General features: G+C 43.2%; 1 protein-coding gene across 1 annotated transcript; it reads right to left on the reverse strand.

The window, feature by feature from the left end:
- Positions 1-11,715: 11,715 nt before the first annotated feature.
- Positions 11,716-18,440, reverse strand: GPR78 (G protein-coupled receptor 78). Its single transcript, XM_048304989.1, has 3 exons — positions 17,673-18,440; positions 16,961-17,074; positions 11,716-13,030 (listed from the first exon to the last, which is right to left on the reverse strand). The coding sequence occupies exons 1-3, from the start codon at positions 18,338-18,340 to the stop codon at positions 12,793-12,795; spliced, it is 1,020 nt and encodes a 339-aa protein (XP_048160946.1). The 5' UTR covers positions 18,341-18,440; the 3' UTR covers positions 11,716-12,792.
- Positions 18,441-20,097: the final 1,657 nt, after the last annotated feature.

The raw sequence follows: 20,097 nt of genomic DNA on the forward strand, positions 1-20,097 counted from the left end.
TCCCCTACTAGGTGCTAGTGAAGCTGGCAGAAAGTGTTTGGCTGCACATTACATCTGCTCCAGTACAAAGTCAGCAGGTGTGGGTTTAGGATTTTACAGGAGTTTAAATTAATCCAGGAGATATTTTTATTTGCACAGCAGTAACCAATCCCCATTCTGCGGTTTTTATTTTTTTTCTCCCTCTTTCAGTTTCTGCAAAACAGGGCAGAGAAGAGGAGCTGCTCTCAGGACAGACAGGGACTAAATCAGCAACTTCCTGCAAAGCAATAGCAATAGCAATAGCAATAGCAACAGCAATATTTTAAAAAATCCAACCTTATTCTATCTGCCTTTGCAAGACCTTGTCTCCCTATGAACGGATTGAGCTTCATGTAACAGCAGAGAACTGAAAAAGGCCCACAAGGGCTTCTCTTTCAGCTTCTAGCTGCTAAGTTATAAAAGGAAAACAGATTTGTTCTCCAAACAAATATTTCTAATTCAAATTAACATGCATGTGGATAAGAGAGATGGCTAATTTACTCTAAAGATACGCAGACTATTCTGAGCTCTGCACTTAAGCAGATATTTTGGGATGTTTCTCTGTGCCTTCTGGGACCATCTCCATTATGCTTGGGGAGCTTTAAACTTTCTCACTCTGAGAAAGTTTTTTCAACAGTGCTTTTTATCTCAACTTTCAGTTTGTTCCCCTTATGACCCCCAGGATTAACCTCACTTTAGAAACTGCCACACATAAACATTGAGTGCTGGAAATTTGATTGAGAGACCGTAAAGAAAAAGACCACAAGAACAAGTTTTCCTGTCTTCTTACACTGTACCCTAAAAGTTTAACCTAGAATGGATCATGGACTGCAACTGCCTACATGTCTCAAATACTTCAAAAATTCCCTGTAGCCTCTGCCAGTTATTTATCATCATTATTGATCAAGTACATAGTTGTACCAACTCACTAAGGGAGAAAGAATAAAACTTCCTCAGAGTGAACCAGTTTCACCATACTGAAAACATTAAATTTCCTGCAGTGGCTTCAAAATTGGTCTTTATTTTCTTTTTTTTCTTTTTTTCTTTTTTTTTTGGCATGTTTTGCCAGTTTCTTTCCCCCAGTTTTTTCTCATAAGCTGGAAACAAAAGCAAACAATGACTGGGTAGGTTTACTTCCCCCACTTAACATTACAGTCACAGATACTCCTTTCCTTCCTGATTTAATATAATACGTGTTAAAAAATGCAGCTCTCGAAAAATATTTAAATTATTTAAATTCAATACAAGTACTGTCAGTGATAATTAAATTCTGTTTTAATCTTCTGACTTCTCACAGATTAACTAAGTCAATGACCCACAAAATTAGTTACTTATACCACTTCCAGGTGATTCACTGAACTGATCCTATCATAATGCAGAAGAACACAATTAAAATGGGAGAAGGCCCCACCATCCCCAAAAGATTCAACTGAATACATGCCTTCCTTTCAGCCTACCCTTCATGTGGTCTCCGTGCTTGTTTGAGTTAATCAGTAAGAAATGAAGCCACTCAGAAAGTTTCTTTTGATGACAAGAGAAAATGATATCTAGTTAAAATTCTGCCATGATCAAAGGCACAAATGATACAAAAGACTGGAAGGGAACCTGGCACCAGATGGTAGAATGAGACCACAAAGGGACAACAGTAATAAATATGATTCTTTATCCAGGAGAACATGTGCAAAATAACATGCACTGATCATCAGATCCTGCTATAAGCACACAATATTATTTAAATTTAATCATTAAAAAGATAGAGCTGACATAAGGACCTTGTTATCCCCTCAAAGGCTGCCTCTTATTACTCCCACATGTAAAGTAGCAAAGCAGGATTACTGCTGAGGGGTTACTGGTGATGCATTTTGCAGTTTTAGTTCAAGACGAGGCCCAAAGGTGACCCTGCCTGACTCCCATAAAGCAAGAAAAATAATACAAATATGTTAGTGAATCATAGAACTGAATATATAACAGCTACAAGGAAAAATGTGTGCTCAAAAAAGATCTGTGCTGAGAACTAAAGGTCTTTCTTTTCTTCTGATCACAGATGGAGTATTAAAAATTAATGTAAGTTCTACCAGAAAAGAACTTGACAGTCCTATTTTGAGACTCATTTCACTTCATCTCTTCTCCCTGTCTCACAGAACATTAATGCCAAAACATTCAAAGGAAGTTCTCTAGGGCTTGCTTTTCACATTCACAGAGGTGCTGGGAAGCATTTTGAAAAAGTGATTTGGAGTGCTTTAGTTCGTAGATACCTGATGGGGGAAATACTTAAGAGACCCCGATGCTTTTAAAGCAGCTCCTTGGTACTTTCCAAAGGAAAATAAAGCCCTCCAAGGCTGGCACTCCCCAGGAAACTGAGAGTTCGGCTCAGATAGCAAGAACTGGTATCCATTTCAGATGATACTAGCATAACAGCTCTGAGGATTTTAACTTCACTTTCAGTAATACACTTCTGAGACACAAGTCTGACTTAAAACCAAGAGCAAAATGTTATTAAAGTAGTCAAAATATAATGTTTTTAAAGCTATTTAAGCACTTTAAAATTACATAGCAGTATACTGAGAATCTACACCACACTAAGTATCTGTGCTATGATAATATTTAAGTGTCTTCATATTTGTTTTCTATATCAAGGTTCCAACTCTAATTTAAAGTGACACAGCCTATAAAAATAAACAGAGAGTCTTTTAAAAGGTAAGGACTTCTAGTTCAAATTTTATTTTCGGCATTTATTCAAAGAATTTACAAAACATCTATCAGTGTATCAAGGTATCTACCAGTGGAAACTAGAGAACAAATATAAAACCATCAGTTTTTTTCCCAGAAAATCCTTGGAAAACAGTATCTCTAGCCTGTGGTATTCAGGCATGCTCCACTCATCATGCTCAGATTAAAGATGTGCTCAATTGCCCACAATCAGCAAAGGTACTGGATAGAGACAGCAAAGGGGCAGAGACCAAGTTGGAGGCCGTCCTTGAGGTCACGCAGGATCCCACGCTGCCAGGATTTTCAGCAGCACCATACCCAGCCCCACAGAGGCATCACAAACAGCCTGCTGACCCCAGTGCTGTTCTCCCAGCTTTACCAATGTCTACATTGCCATAGCTCATGCCAGCCCCACATGCAGCATCCTGGCTCCCTAAGTTATTTGTAAGAAACTCATCAGTTTCCAGACACAGATTTCTATTTCAAATGTAAGTTGCACAAAGTCCTTTATGGGGAGGGCAGGGTGGTGGTGCTGTGTCACTGTTCCAGGGCTGCCTTGTGGCCTGTCCCAGGGCTCACTAGAGAGCTACAGAGTCCTGCAAGCACTGCTATGTGCCATCCTTCAGTCAGGCTATTGTGCATTCAATGACATTAGAAGCATGAGTGTTTCCATTTCAGGAAAAGCATTAAAAAATTGGAAAGGATTTGCAGAGAGGTAACAAATTGGGTGGGGACTTAAGCATTGACTCATCATGAGAAATAATTTGATCTGTTGAATATGTTTTTTTCTTGGCCAAATAATGACTAATTTGATATTCAGGGGTCTGAAAAAATGAGTTGAGTAGAACAGGCCAAGACATAGTTATAAGGGGTCAAGAGAACCAGCACAGGGCAGTAGGGAGGGTAAAAGAAGCTATAAGGTCTTAATTACTAGCCACAGGCTAAACTGTGGGAACAATACCAGTCACGGGCTAAACTCTGGGAGCAGCTCCATCAATTAGTCAAATTCTCCTCTCTGCTTTTCTAAAAAGCCAGAATTCTGGAATATAACCTCTGCCAGTGTAATCTAGTGGTACTGATATCATGATGTTTCCCTGGTTAAAGAGCTGATCCAGAATTGCTAAATTTTGAACAGGTATGAGAAATGCCTTATCATCCACACATCAAACTGAACTCTATGGGAGAGATTTCTTCAGCCCACAAGGCTTCAGGACCTTTAGCAGCTCCAAAGCTGTCATTTGTCATTCTAATCATACCACAAGTAACTGGAGATACTGTGACACTGATATCCCTATGAAAACTGGGAATTTGCATTTTTCTAACTTCCCTCAACTGTTCATATCACTGAGTTACCTTTTACTGTCATTAGGGAACAAAAAAGTACTAGTGTCTCAACCAAAAAAGATTAACTTTACTTGTCAAAATTTTTGTTAGTCAGGACCTTCCTTTAAACCCCTGCTCAGCAGGACAACTTTGGAGAACAGATATCCAGAGAAATTCCTGAGTTTTTCCATTTCTCTGCAGATTATTGTGTTAGAAAGAGCTTGAATCACCCCTTCTTTTTCATTAAAGTAAACTGCATGGTACCAGAAGGCATGTCCAACCTCTGTGAGGACGCCAGGATGTCAGAGTAAACTATTTACACACTCCACCTAATGTTGGTCCTCTTCAGCTTCCAGTTGCCAAAGAACAGCCACCCTCAGGGCTTATCAAATCAATGCCATGGTGGTAGGGGAAATGACAAAGCTAAAGGTCCTGGTCCCATTTACCTGGGTTTTTTGCAGGTTCATATCATGATATGAAAATCAACTGAAAATCAAAAGGCGGCTGACACTCAATGGCTGAACCTGAGAGAATCAGATTTGGACACAGAGGTTCTGAAGTGCCAGGGCAATTACAGACATTTAGCCATTGCAGGAAGAGCCTGGAGAAACCCACTATGCATCCACATGGGGTAGGTTGCATTTCCATCCAATCTTCCCTTCATTATGCTTATTGGGACAGTAGGTGGGAAGTTTTATGGAAGCTCTAACAGTAAGAATTTTATTTTTATGAGGAATTCATGCTGAATACCTTGATTCAGCCATAAATGGATATCTGGTAATTTTATCTGAAAGTGAGAATGTGACAGTAGTCATATTATTACTCTCTATGTGCCACTGACTGTAGAAATTGGTAGGCTGTAATCCCAAGGGACAAAGAAGATTCAGTAAGATTCTCGGTTTTATTCCTTTACCAGCTTTCTTTGTTGAGCACAAAAAAAGTGAGGGGCACAGCTTTCTTCCTCGTTTGTTTAATTTGCAGTCTGCAATCCTGCTCAGCTGCACAAAATTAAAAACTGAAAAGGCTGTCGGTGGAAAACTGATTAAAGACAACAAAGAAACCCCACAGAAAACCAAAACCACAGGGGAAAAAAAAAAGAAAATGTGAGAATACCATCACAATAGCCCAAGGGAATGCATCAAGGAAAGAAGGGTCTGAACAGCCTGACTTTCAGCTGACATGAGAAACCAGAGGGCAGGTAGAAACTTTACAAGCTGATGAAGGTGGAGGAAGCATGGGAACTGACTGAGCTTCCAGCAGAGGGAGGACAGGCTGGCAGAAATGCCAGGAGCAAATGCTTCTCGTGTCTCTGTTCAGCTCTAAGGCCAGAGAAGAAAATAATTGAGTAGGAGGTAATTTAAGAATAATAAGAATAAACAGAGGGTTTAAGAAGGAAGGAACATACCCTGGGTTTGAATAGCTTTTCAGAACCACTGTGGCTGTGTTCCTCTGGGTCTGGAAGAAAGGAGCTTACAAGTGCCACATTTGGTTGGCTGGAGTGATTGCAGATGCTCAGCAAGCCACGGGTATCCATCAGAGAGAGGGCAGCAGAAGTGTGCACAGAGGCATGGGAAAGCTCAGGGCGAAAAGGGCTCAGAGGTGTAAGCGACAGTCAGAGTGCTGGAGTGCAGGCTCCTCAACAGCCACACCATCTGCATGTTCAGTCTGCCTGATATCTTTGTTGTCACTTGAAGAAAAATGTACACCTTAGATTACATTTCCATTCAGTACTGTTAAGGTGGTTTGCTAGGATACACAAGAATCAATTTTTTTTTCTTTAACGTGATTAATTCAGTGTGCAGACTTCATAACTGAGCTGATCTTACATGACCTTCTCAAAAGATTTTTGCAAATTTAGACTTGGACTCTACTGATGAAAACCTTTGAGTAAAATCTTGATTTACCTCATCCACCTGAAGTCAGTAAAGTCAGGATCATTTCCTGGACTTATTTTCTGATTCAGGAAACTTATTCTCTGCCCACTAACAAAATGAGTGTGATGTAATACACAGATGGGATATAAGCAGCCCTCATAAGAGAGGCAGAGGCATCATCCCTCCTTTGTGATAAATGCCCCACCCCCTCAACTTCACCATCCTGTACATGGAGCCTGCTCCCTCTCATACACAGCATCTCAAATTTCTACCAAAATTCCAGTCTGGCCAAGGTGGTGTTCTCCAAGGAGACTCCAACCTGAGTTGTCACACCCAGAGAGAACCACTGAAGCTCCATCTAGAAAAGTGCAAAAGGGAGTCGTGACTTCAACACATGAAGCTTTTTTTTATGAGTAAAGAGTGTCTGCAACTCCTTTTTTTGCATGGTGCTGGCACTGCAAGCTCCTCAGGATGAGAGGAGGACAGCATCTTATTCTTGTGTCCTAAATATCTTTCTCCCAAAAATTCAGCTCCACTGTCAACTCCAAGGTATGCCTAACCATTATGAGAAGCACATTTTTAAATGCCTGAGAAACTTTGAGCAAAAGATCAACAGATAGATTCAGGATGATGTTACTTGTCTTCCATTCCTAGGTATCTTCTAAACCATGATTCATACAATTTCATTCTTTCCTGGCTGTGTGGTCTTTATCTGCCTGTGCCTCAGGTCTCCTGAGAATAGCAGTTCTAGTACTTATCTGGCTTCCAGCAACGTATTAAGAATAAAAGCATAATGAAGTATTCAGGCTACTGTGTGAGAAGCCCAAAAGATATTTTAAATTCCTAAAGCAGGCTTCATTAGCAATGATAACAATAAGGGTCTGATTAGCTGAAAAGCCAGATTTCAAGCTGAAAGCCAGTCTGAGCTATGAAATCTGCAAGGAGTGATCAGCAGTCTTTTATAACACAAAGGTCATATGTCACCAATCACCATTTTGTTCTCCCATGATAAAGGACAAATACGAAACCTAAAACTTGTTTAAATATTTCCATGGAGGCACACACACAAAGCACACAAACCCAATCTCCAGTCCCATGCCATGGAGCAAGTGCACTGAGCAATTTATTGGGTTTCAGAAGACATTCTGAAACTGACAGCTGCAAGCAAAGAGAACAGAGTGGTTGGATATGTAAGGGCAGGAATTATAAAAGAAGGTGGTAATGAGTCTGCCACTTATGGTCAGGCTTCATTGAAGTACAATTTGAGTGCTACGCCTTGGTTGGAAAAAAAAGTCAAATTGGGAAAGTGGGTTAAGTAAAACTACTCTAGTGTTAGGCATGAGGAGTTTTCTTGGAAAGCGTTTGAAGATTTCAATCCATTTGGTGAAGGAAAGGAAACTTGGAAACTTATATTGGATAGTTGGCTGCAAATTTGCTGGATACAAAACTGTATGTGACACGTGAAAACAGCAGGATGCAGTGCGATGGATGAAACATGCACAACAAAACTCAGGTTATGTCCCAAAGGAGATGTTTTTGGGTTTTGCTTGGCATCTTTACTGTCCACAGTGGACTGCTCAACAATTTGCACTCTTGTGATAATGGATTGAACACTGAAATGAAGGTGCTTCAGTTACGATTTATAACACTTTAAGGCATCTAGTTAAAATGTCAGTGGACTGGAATGATCTGTAGTTCTCAACACTCAAAAATACCTTTAAAACCATATGGACCCTATGACATCTAACATACCTGCTTTGCAATATGTTTCATTTGCATAGAGAATGTATGAGAAGCCTGGCTGGGAGCAGCTCATGGTTCATGCATTGCTCACTTACAGAAAAGAGCAGAAGCACCAAGTTTGCATCACACACCCTCCTGTCCTGGCACGGAAAATCTGACATTAAGGGGAGAAGAATCAGGGATATGCAGGAATGGGACCAGTCATTTGGCCTGTTTCCCATTCATAAGCCACAGGGAAAAGCAACTCCAGCTCAGAGAAGGAGCTGGCTGCATATACTGTGCCAGGTGACATTTTGCTCCCCCAGGTTTCTAGTATTGAAAGATATTCATATATTTACAACCTTTCTTAAGGTCATCTCTGCTGTGCCTCCAGCTGAGCCATTAAATATTAATTGGACTACTTTCCAAAAATAAAAAGCAGAACCTCTAATTTACTTGTGTAATTAATACCTCCCACAAACCAGGTGTCCTCCTGAACTAGACTGAGCAAGCAATTTGCTCTCCACCATCCTGAAATGTGCTATGTGCTTTTGGGACAGACACACAGTTGCTTGTTCATTCCATGTGTACAAGTGCATGTATAATTTGAGGGGAAAAAAACACCTCAAATACAACAGAAAATACATCCTCTGGGTGATGTAGTCAAACCTTCCCACTCACACTAGATCTCTTCAGTTTGTGTTTTGGGTTTGATTTTTTTTTTTAAAGCATTTTACATCAAGGTGCTTGAACATCTTCTTATAGGTAATTTTTTCAACAAGGCTCAATGCTGCTAAATTTACCAAAGAGCTCAAATTTTAACCCACAGTTGTACAGAGCATGATCACTCTCTGGTCATACCCAAACATTGCAGGAACTTGGATTCTAACTTAAAATCATAGAGTCATTTAAGTTGGAAATGACTTTTGAGGTCATAGACTCCAACTGTAAACATATTTAACCATCTAATAAGCCTAACATTGCAATTAGCTCTGAGGTTTAAGTTCAATATCAGCATTACCCACATTAAGACAAGGTAAATATGTATTCAGTAATCACTGAGCTGCACAGATTATTTGCAGAAGTTTATTAGGTGCTGATTTACCCAGATGAATAACACGCCTGCTCTTCAGTTAGGAAGTTGTGGAGAGAAAATTCACAGAATTCAAGGTCCTCAGTGCTCAGCTGCCATCTAAGCTCAAAGACACTGAATATCTCATCCAAGAAAACTAGTTTTGTTTTTGCACTTGTAGTGAAGCACATCCATCCTGTCAGGATTTAGCAGGCTGGGAGCCAGCTCATACCTAAACCTTTTGGGAATCTGTAGTCTAAGCAATACCTTGACTTTACTGCCTCAAAAACTCAGCCTGTCAGTCTCAGAACCTACCTGAGAAAATAAAAAGCAGCATCTATTTTGTTTTGGAAGAGGTGCCCCTCTTTGTTATTGAGGAATATCAGAGCACTCATCTAGGAAATGAGGCACACAGACTCAATTTCTTCCTCTGAAAAGGCAGATTCAAAATGCCATCCTGGATCTCACCTGAAAATATCCAAATCATCTGACTTGGAAATATTTTGGTGAATGTGTGTTAAGAATTAAAGTTTACTGTCTCCTTAATTGCACAGACTAATTAAAGGTTTGCTGTGCTTCAGAGTTTATACCCTGACTGCCATTAGCTGGAGGATGTCATCCAGGGAAGGTGCAGTTCTCAGCTCCAGTCTCTGCAGACAAATACGACTTTGGAGAAGAGCAGACGACTTTGTGAATTTTAATTGCAAGCAGGAGCTGCAAAACTACAGCCCAGGAGCTATTTGGGGGCCCTACTGCTCTGAGAAAATGATGTTTCTCTTGCACACTCTTTTAACAACTTGTCATCCTTTTTCCTCAGCAGCCACAGGTGGGTGACAGCACCTCCTGCTAAGGAAATCACAGTCTCAGGCAGTTCCTGCTGACCCCTGTGGCATTTCCACCTCCACAAAATACCTGCCAAGTATTTTCCAGTCTCTTGTCTCTTAGCAAAGGCAGTCCAGGCCTTTGGGCAAGAAATCTGGATGAAGTTTCCTAGAGCACTACCTTTGAGTTGGCAAGAGTGCGTCAATGGCAAGAAGCCATTTTGGATACAGCACTTCAGCTTTGTTGGAAATCTGCTGATCCAGACTAAACCCTACTGCCAGGACTGTGTACCCCGTGTTTTATCTAAAATGTCAAAATGTCAGTAAGAGGGAATCCACAACCTCTGGTGAATGTGCCCATCATGTAAGATATATGTAGCACTAAATCCTTGGCTACTTTTTGCAGCATTCCAAAACAACGGGGGCTGAGTGTGGTTTCCCCCTAGCTTCTCCTGTCCCTGAATAACCCACAGCATGCTGAATGAAGCACAAACCTAATGGGTTTTGCCTATATCAGGAAGCCAAGGGAACAAAAGCGAGACCTCTTACTGAATGTTTCCTGCTTTTTTAGAAAAGTAGAGCAAGTCCTTCTCTGGTGAGGAATGGGGAGTGAGAAGAGAGAAAGGAAAAATTTACCTGTATACTGACAGTGGGAGATGCTTTTTGGTAATGCTAAACAAGCTGTTAAACCTCATTGCAAATCAGGACTGAGAGTGCTACAGCTCTCCTGGCCCTTCCTTAGTTTCTGGTCTGCAGCACTGTAGACCTTGGCTTCCTAATTCCATGTGAAAATGAAATCTAGAAGATGTTCTGCAACACCTAGTGCAGGCTCAATTTTTTTTCCCATCTAGACCCGAGCACTTCCAGAAATATTCAATGCTTAGTGAGGTTGAGTGGTATTGTAAAGTACACACCCTCAACTGGCATATGTAACCTTCATTAATTAACTTAATAGCAGAGGTAGCACTTTAAATAGGTTCTGTTTTATACCTTTAAAATGTGGCTTATAGCTTATTAGTTCTAGAAGTTTATTACTGTAATAGCTTTAAAGTTTATTATTTTTTTCTTCTCTACCATTTTCCCTAATAATAACACATAATTTCATTTGTGTGTCTTGAAGGTGGCAATTTAATACACGTAACTACCTGTAACGTATTCCTTTCCCAAAGCGAGGACCATTTTGTTAAGGAAACGAAGGGTAAGCTAACAACTGTAGGTGTCATTAAGCTCATGTTTATTCATGGACAGCTACTGTAGGCCATTAAAACTTTTTGGCACAAAACTGACTAAAAAATTACTGAAAATTTAGCATCCCTCCCACTCCCCCCAGAGTTATCGGGTCCTTATGGTGCAGCTGAAATGAAAGACTGAAACATCAGGTTTTTCTAGAGGCATGGTAGAGGGGGAGGCATGGGGAGACAGGAGGAGAGTTAAACTGAAAAGATTCCATAGACAACTTTTTTTTTTTTTCTGAAATACTGTATTTACACAAAATTGAAGAGAGTACAAATACTTTACTAAGAAGACAAAACCATTATAGTACATTCAATTTAAACACAGGCAGAACTATAGATGCAAAGCACAGAGGCCTAAGGTACTTGCATGGGGAAAAAAAAAAAGCATCATAAAGGCCCCAGAGATAAAAGCAGGAGGTAAGAAAACACTGTATTTGTTAGGCAGCATCATCTGTCTTTGACTTCAGTGGGGTTAAATAAGACACTCTCCTTCCTCACTGTGGATGGTGGGAAAAACCCTCTCAATGTGCAGACTGCTCAACACTGATTTTGCAAAACGGTTAAGTGTGTGGTTAATTTTCAGCATGGAAATAGAGCTGTTAGCTTCAAAGAAAATCATATTTGTGCCTAATCACATGCTTATATGCTTAGTTTGACCAGAAATAGCCTTCTCAATGCTTTATAGGGTCAAGTCCATTGTTACATAAAAAATAAGAGTACTTTACTGTCATCTTTCTTTTTATTCTTCTTAAAATATAGTTTAGAATCGCTTTAATTTTCCCTTTATGTATTCAATTAGAAAATAGTAGTTTGTTGAATGCCATAGAATTCTTTAATTTTAATAAATGTCTTATATAATGAAAGGAATATTGTTCAAAAATAATTCCCACATTTTTCCAAAGCCTGTTTAAATTTAAAAAGAAATAAAAGAGAAAAATACATATAATAACAAAGCAGCTTTATATTTCTGGGCATTTGGCAGCAGGTCTGTTATAATATTTCTCACATCTCTTGTTGTCAGTTAAAATCACCAAATTAATTGATCATTATTAATGAAAAGATTGTACAGTATTATGACAATCCACCATATATAGCCAATGCATGAAATATTTTACACATTATATATCCCTTAAAAAAGATTTAATATATTTTAGCCTTTTCTTTGAAAACAGATAGTTGAAGTAATATATCTTAAACACAATGGTACCTGTCACTTCTACTGATTTTTTTTTCTGAATAAAAGCTTGCTTGAATAGGACTACTAGCTCAGTGATGGAACTACAGTGCTATTTAACTAAATTCCGTACATGTCTTCGTTACTGTTGCTGCAATTATTGTAATCACATACCACTGAAGTGCTAAATATTAGTAACTCAGATATGTGGACTTTGGTTATGCTTGATAGAATACTGGCATATCAAATATATGTACCACTTCCTAAAGGCTATGTTACAATCATGATGCCTAGTAATAAATAATAATAATAATAATAATAATAATAGCAATCTCAGATTCAAAGTGCTGACTCACTTGAGGCACCAATACAATAAATCAATCAATTAGAAGACCTATTTTTTATGTTCAAAACTAACAGCAGATCCTGGGCTGCCAAGTTACACGTGCAGCACTGAGGACTCTGAACCTGTCCTTCCAATGTGGGGATTCCTGTGCTCCCAGAAGACACTGGAATATCATGTCTCATATGGAATGCTCCAAGTCATACCAAGTCTTCACACATGAAACATTAAGAGCTGTCTAAGCTTCTCTAAAGCCTCGAAAGGTTCTCTTAAAACCCCTCAAGCCAACTCTATTCACGCGGGGACAAGGCTTTGCCATGAATTGTGCTTGGCTGCAGACCAGGGAAGAGCCTTTTATGAAAGTCCACGATGAAATGTGTCACATTAATGCAGCCTTCACACCCTGGAGACACTGTCACCACTGTCAGCATCAGAGGAGAAAGGCAGCTTTCCAGCAGCAGCAAACACCTGTCTCCCTGGAAGGGGAATGCTTTCATGCTGTCAGTTTGTTCTGTGCAAGCAGTAGTCGTTTTCAGTGTCGAGAGAACTATTGTACCCCGATGATGGATACAGGTCCCTCTTAAGTATCCTGTTGACGATGTTGATCAGAGCTTTTTTGTACTGTTGACGTAAAAGTGAGTAAACAAACGGATCTGATGCAGCCTTACTGTAGGTGAGGCACTTGCTTATAATTCCCCAGTAGTAATTTATGGTAACAAAAGGAAGGAGCTCTATCAACCTGTTAAACATTAAAGAGAAATGGAAACACTTGTGTTATATTCACACTGAGCCCAGAGTTCAACTCATGCTTCACGAAACATTCAAGTAACATTTATTTCTTACAGTACACAGTCCCTGCAGGAGAAGGGCCATATACTTACTCCTCACATTCAATAAGGGCAAAGAGAACTTTCCTAGCAAGGCCACTGGGAGGCAAAAATCAATTCCTTCTATGGAAAGAGGAAAAAAGTGTTTTCAGTGGCAATGCTTCTGTGCATCGGAGATAAGAGAGTGCTGCAGTTTACTGCTCACTTTCTGAAGTTACTGAGCTGTTCTGGTAAGAAGTCAAAATTGTGGTGACATAAATGACTACCTCTCTCCCACAGCAAACTTGAGATAGACACATGAGACTCGGGGCACCCAGACTCCCTGACCTCAGCTGCCTGAGTAGAGCTGTCTCGTGACACTTGAGACATTTGGACTTAACCCCACTGGCATCAGGCTGCTGCTCCTGGAAGATCTGCTTTAGGTCCTGTGGCATATCTGCCAGCCTAGGTAAAGGACCTGGATACTATGCAGCATCTCAAATGACTCCAGAAACCCGGTCTAGATCACTGAATCCATCCCCTCAGAGACAGACCAGCGAACCTTCACTACACCACTGTGGTGAATTAACACAGATGCAAAGTTGATTCACGTGAGACCACTGCAGTGTGAAGAATAACCTGGCAGTAACTCAGAGGGGTCTGACTGGCAGCTGCAATCCCACACTGTTAAGGAGCACACCTACAACTACTTAGCCATGGAAGTTTTTGTGTGCATTTAGCTGACTGTTAGTTTGGCCAAAGAAAACAAGGAGACAACACTTTTATCATCATTAGATGACCAGTCAGCTGCCTCCAGACCTGTGTCTCCTGGTCTGTGCTTCACGGATGATTAGTGGCCTCAGCACCTCAGGTGGGAGGGATGTATTAATCATGGGGGCAGAAACTGCAACTAGGTTAAACAACTTTTCCACAAAAGTGAGGGCAATCCTTCAGACTGTTCTAGCAAATGTCTCGCCCAGCTCATCTGCAGTGGGCAAACCCTTCAGGAAGGTAGAAAGAACAGGGTGAGGAATTTTTATTTTCTGCATATCTTTTGTAAAACTTTTTGCAGGAGCAAGAGTATCCTACTTTGCTCTATTCATCCCAGAAGAAAAGAAAATGTTCTGGGAGATAAAATAGCCCTTTTCTGTACTCTGAGACATCATTGTTTGAAGATGTAAGATCAGAAGCTTTCTCAAGGCGTGAAGAACCTTCTGTCCTCTTTCCAAAATGCAGAGCTCCAACTTGCAGGGTGTTGACTTTTGAAGCTGTTCCAATCCCTCCTCATAGAAAAGCTGATTTACCATCATTCGGACTGAACATTACAGCAAGAGACAGGAAAATTTCTTATTTGTATAACTAAAAGTTAAATCATTCCTATGGCAAGTGCATTAAAAAAACCAGATTACTTCTGTTTGAAGCTGCTCAGAAAAAGTTCCAGTGAATTCAAAATAGGTAGAACAGGAAGACACAAAATATGACAAATAAATGTACAATAAATGACATTTGCTACATGATTGCTTAGGTTTACCCCATCCTGCATATCATCCTAATACAAGAAAAATATAATTGATATTTACACAATTGATGTTTTTATAAAGACTCTAAATAAGAAGACTAAGACACTTTTCAGTCTTGAAAATAGATGTATTGCTATGTTCCCATTAAGGCATTATGGATCCAAATTTAATTGCATTGAAGCCAACAGAAGAAAAATTGCACAGATTTTAATAAAATAAAGGGTCTGGCCAAAACAAGTCAGACTTAGAAATACCCATCTGAACGCATCTTAGTATAGTTTTCTTGGTTTTAGTGCTGTTACAAAAGAGATGAAATTCATCTGTCGTCTCTTAGTGAACAGACAAATATATTGCTAATGATCCTAATCTCATTCATATTTCTGAAGTGAGGAGCAAATCCTGAGCACACAATGCAACCTGAGTCACCAGGCCAAGAGCAGGAAAACAGGGAGGATGGCTTTCACATTGCTTCCCCAGACACTGCTTCAGTGCCATCCCCCTAAAAAGCAGAATGAGGGAAGAATGGAGAAACAGGCATGGCAGCAAGTCCTCCAAGCTCACCTCCATCACCACCTTTTGTGTAGTGCTGTCTTGGCACTGTCTTGTCTTTGGGACACAGAGCCTTTTAGGATGTGCTCCCCAAATACTTCCTGTTCTGCTGCCACTGAACCAGCTCAGTCCTTGTGACTGAGACAGAAGCTGTACCTTGACACACATTTCCATAAACCAGCCCTCAACCTTCTCTGTAGTGATTCAGTAGGTACCAGTTTGTCACACATAGAAAATGCACCACCTCACATTTGCCAAATGCAAGGTCTGAAGAAGGAAGTAACTTTTATTTTAGAAGTTTATGAGAAATAACCTCCATCCTGAAAAATGTGGCCACATTTGGAATTTGCTGAGTTTGGTAAGGTTCAGATGGAAAGAAGATGGCAAAATCCACTTTGCTCAACATAATTACATCCTAATTATGGCAAAAGTGAATAGAAAATTACTCAAAATGTACTGAACAGTGATAAATTAACCTTTTAACTCTGTGATGGAATGCTAATATTTGTAATAATCCTTTCAAACTGCAGAAAAAAGATGTAGCTATCCAGGCAACCAGGAAGGAATCCCTTTGTAAATGGGAACTGAAAAAAATGTCACTTTAAAAACGAAAAAAATATTGTCTGTTTAGTGCACTGGCCTTAACTTATCCCCTACTCCTATCAGAAAAGGGCAGTGACACTGACCATTAATGGCCTATATGTGTGTGACTCTGTAAGATCAGAGCACTAAAGCTGGCCAGTTTCTGTGAGCTGGTGTGGCTGCAGACACTGGCAGCTTGGTAATAACCTTGAAGAAGCCTTCACCAGGGTGTTTTGCACACTAGTGCACCTTCCTCAACACAAGACAGCACTCTTCAAGGCTGTCTTGAACACACTGTGAAGTGGGAAATATTTTTTAAAAATCACTTGTGAAAGATGTAGCCCATTTTAGTTTAGAGATGAAAGGCTAAATCCTGGGGGGCTGCAATTCAGTACAGTTACACTGACTTCCAGCTCACTGGTTTATGCAAGATTTAAAAATAAAAATAATCATCTATTGTATGAAGACTACACAAATACATAACAACAGTGATGCATGGACACTTAAAAAGGTGCAAACCACCAGGATGGATGCTTATAATTCTGTCCAGTTGAGGAATATCGTGTTTCCTATATATTTTAGGAGTCTAATTATTGGTTTTCCTCAGAGATAACTTTGACACCTCAACACAAGTCTGGGCTGCACCATTAGCAATATATTTACAGGCATTAATGTTTCCAGACAGAATTCTTAATAGAAAAATTATCAGCCTGGACAAATTTAAATTATATCAACTCAGGTTCCAAAAGCAGCAAGCTTGGCCGTATGCCTTAAAAAAAAAAAATAGCCAAGCTAATCAGGAACGTCTGTCTGTTTTCCTCTCTATTGCTAGGGTTGTGCTAATAAGGAAGGGTGTCAAGTCTTTTAAACTGCTTTTATCTCTCACTGGCAGGTAATTAATTCCTGGTACTTGTCCTAAAAGCCACTTGCTCTTGGCAGAGGCGCCCAGACCCGGCTGCAATGAGGGAAAGAGAGCCAGGTCCTGCCGGGGCTGTGCCCTAGGACTGGGTGTGCGGGCAGGAGCGGCGTGTCAGGGTGTGTTTGTGTGTGTGTGTGTGTGTGTGTGTGTGTGTGTGCTCTGCCCCACAAAACCGGCCCCGAGGGTCTGTTCGGTCCTGGCACCCCAAAATTAGCTGTAGGACCCCCGGGCACTTGCGCATCACAGGACATCATGGTCCCGCTAAGTCCCCCACCCCGACAGGGAATACTAACCTGGTGATAATGTAAGGACCAAAACAGATCACGAACGACCCTATAAAAATACTGATTTTCTTGGTAGCCCGCTGCCTCCTCCGTTTCTGCTCGTTCAGACAGCGCTGCTTCACACTACGAAGGGAAAAGAGCAGTAAGGGTGTTAAGGCAGGAAGGGAGGAGGTGAGACGTGAGCCCAAGGGAAAGGGGAAGAACCCTCTCAATGCCCGGGAGCCCCTGCGCCCGGGAAGGGAAAGGGAGAGGAAGGCAGCCCCTGGGGAGAGGAGGGCAGCCCGGTGCGGGGGAAGGGCAGCCCCGAGGGGAGGAGGGCAGCCTCCCGGGGCAGAGGAAGGCAGTCCTGACGGGAGGAGGGCAGCCTCTCGGGGCACAAGAAGGCAATCCCCCGGGGAGATGAGGGCAGCCCGGAGGGGAGGAGGGTAGCCCCAGCCCCGCCAAGCCTCGGACGATCGCGCTCAACAAAGCAGTCACTCCCGCTTAAAGGGAGCTCAGGCAAGTGGGATAACCCGGAGAGCCCGATTAGCATTTGAACAGAGAAGGCTACAAATGCACAAGCCACCGTTCCTGGCACTGTAAGCAGCGTTTGAAACTAGAGGCAGAAGCGCTCGCCATGCGGGGCAGCGGGAAGGGTCGCTGGAGGGGCGGGATATCGCTCTCGCCCGGGGTAACTACCGGGAGTGACCGGGGGCTGTGAATCCGAACGCGCACGCATTACCTGGGGTGGATATCCACCAGCAAAACCAGAGTCTGCATGGTAATAATGTCTATCCGCTTGCAGTGGAACCGGGCAACTTTCAACACCTTTAAATAGGTGAAACACAAGATCACCAGAGACAGCATGAAACTGGTGGAGTGAAAGACAATGGTGAACACTGTAAACCTTCTCCGCTCCGTCTCTTCCTTCAGGTGTAAGGTGCAAGAGGCATAAACGCTGTTATAATCTACCCATGAGTAAAACAAGGATACCAAGGGGAACGTGAGGGAGTGGAACCACGAATAGCCCATCAGTATCACAGCGTCCTTATACCGCATCTTGCTGGTGTAGCTTAGGGGGAACACCACGGCAATCCATTTGTCGATGCTGAGTGCTGCCATGCTCAGCATCGTGTTGGAAGTCAGGAAAGTTTCCAGGAAACCCACCGCCTTGCAGACGCAGCCCCCGAGGGGCTGCTGGTTCCTCAGGATGCCCAGCAGGGTAAAAGGCATGTTCAGAACGGTGAGAAGCAGGTTGCAGAAGGATAAGTTCACCAGGAAAACCCCGGCGACCTGCTTGCGGATCTCCGTACTGTAGACGAAGCATAGCAGCACCAGGAGGTTGGAGAGCAGAGAGACCACCAGCACCAGCACGAGGAGCAGCGCCAGCAGCACGCCTGCCAAGTCCATCTCTCAGCGGGTCGCCTGGAGCGGGCGAGGGCAGGAGGAAGGGGGCACCCGCACCGGCACCGCAGCCTCGCCTGCCGCCCAACGCGGCCGCCCGCGCATGGTGCCGGCGGCGGGGCAGGGGCCGGGGGCAGCGCTGGGGGCAGCGGGGCGCAGGGAGCAGGGCAGGGGCGGGGAGCGGAGTCGAAGGTGAGGAGAGAGGGGCGAGGGGAGCAGAGCTGGGCGGCCGGCCGGGGCAGAGCGGGGAGGCCGCCAGGGACAGCGGGGCCGGGGCTCACTGACAGCGGTCAGGGAGCGGGGAGCGGGGGCCGGCAGGAGCGTGGCCGGAGCCGAGGGTAGGGGCTCCGAGGCACGCAGCCACCGGATCGGGAGATAGGGGGGCGGTGGGGGTACCCGAGAATCGGAGCGGGAGATAGGGGGTCCGGGGCGCCCGGGGACCGGGGCCCAGGGAAGAGCGCCCGGGGGAGCAGGACCGGAGGCGCGGCGGGGCCGGAGGCGCGGGGCTCGCCCTGCGCTGTCCGCGGTGCTGAAGCGGCGCTGCCCGACGGCCGCCCCGCTGTCCCTCAGGCCGGGCAGCGCGGCCCGCCCCGCGCCGCAGCCCGCGCCCCCTCCATGTCCCGCCGCCGCTCCGCTCCGCCGGGCGCGCGGCCTCCGCAGGCTCTGAGCATCTTCCCCCGCTGCCCAGCCCCTCAAATACTCCAGCCGCGGAGCCTCCCGCAGCGACTCATGCGCAGACGAGCGGCTGCGAGGCACAGGCTCAGCCAGGGATCGCGGCGTCGGGCTGATCCACTCCCGGATCGCAGGCGAGAGCGGCAGGAAGCCCAACTTTCAGCTAGTGTGCAGCTCAGGAAGGATCAGACCTGGAGATGAGTTACTGGTAGTTTGATCCCTGCGCTGTGCTCAGCCACATCCTGAGCACAGCGGCTGCATCCAGCATTCCCGAAACCTGTTTAAGATCTGCTGTCTGTTCCCCTTGGCAGGCTTCCCCCCGTCCATCTGAGGGATTTCTTGCCCTTTCCCCCTACCACGCTTGCTATGGTTGCCTTCTGGGCATTCACACTACCACCCCATTGCCGCTGGCCGGCAATGAGGGATGTTTCTTTGTTAGAGACTCTGCTTTGACTGCTTGGACTCACCAGCTGATTGAGCAAGTGTCCACATTAGGGCAATGCTGGCACACTCTGTGGAAAACTAAAGTCTCTACCATTTTGCAGTCACACTGATAACACGATAGCGTGGTGGTCAGAAAGGTTCTTTCTGTTACCACATTCTGGCAAAAGCTGAAAAGACAGACATGAAAGAGAGCAGAAATTCCCCCTCTGCAGCTGTCAGAAATGCGGATCACGTGGCTAATTTCCAAAGATGCCATGAATCTTTGTCTTTAATTTGGGAAGAAAAAAAAAAAAAGAGAGAAGACAGAGTAAGTTTTGGTGAATCAAAACACTGGTACAGAAAAAAGCTGCCATGTCTAATTACTGTCACATTTCACAGCTGATCGCCAGAACTGACATGAAGCAAAAGGAGAAGAAAAGGTAGCTTTCCTAGTATCCAAAATTACTATTAATATCCTAAGGAAATGCTGTATATATTGTAGCCTTGTCACGCAAGTGTGACCACTGTGTGAATAACTGTACATAAAACTGCTTGAAAGAGCCTGAAGGCAATGTAGGTTTTGTTGGGCTTTTTTCCCCCAAGGGTAGTTAAAGTTTTGGATCATGCCCTAATTGAAAAGCTTGCTATGGTAAGTGATATGTCTTAAG

The sequence above is a fragment of the Corvus hawaiiensis genome, chromosome 5 (assembly GCF_020740725.1).
Source record: "Corvus hawaiiensis isolate bCorHaw1 chromosome 5, bCorHaw1.pri.cur, whole genome shotgun sequence".
Lineage (NCBI taxonomy): Eukaryota > Metazoa > Chordata > Aves > Passeriformes > Corvidae > Corvus > Corvus hawaiiensis.

Bases quoted from the DNA above. Each gene is read 5' to 3' on its own strand.
- GPR78 (XM_048304989.1), bottom strand. From the start codon at position 18,340: ATGGACTTGGCAGGCGTGCTGCTGGCGCTGCTCCTCGTGCTGGTGCTG. The intron at 17,075-17,672 runs GTAATGCGTGCG...TTCCCTTCGTAG, and splicing joins CTGGTGGATATCCACCCCAG to TGTGAAGCAGCGCTGTCTGA. The intron at 13,031-16,960 runs GTTAGTATTCCC...AATGTTTAACAG, and splicing joins GGTCCTTACATTATCACCAG to GTTGATAGAGCTCCTTCCTT.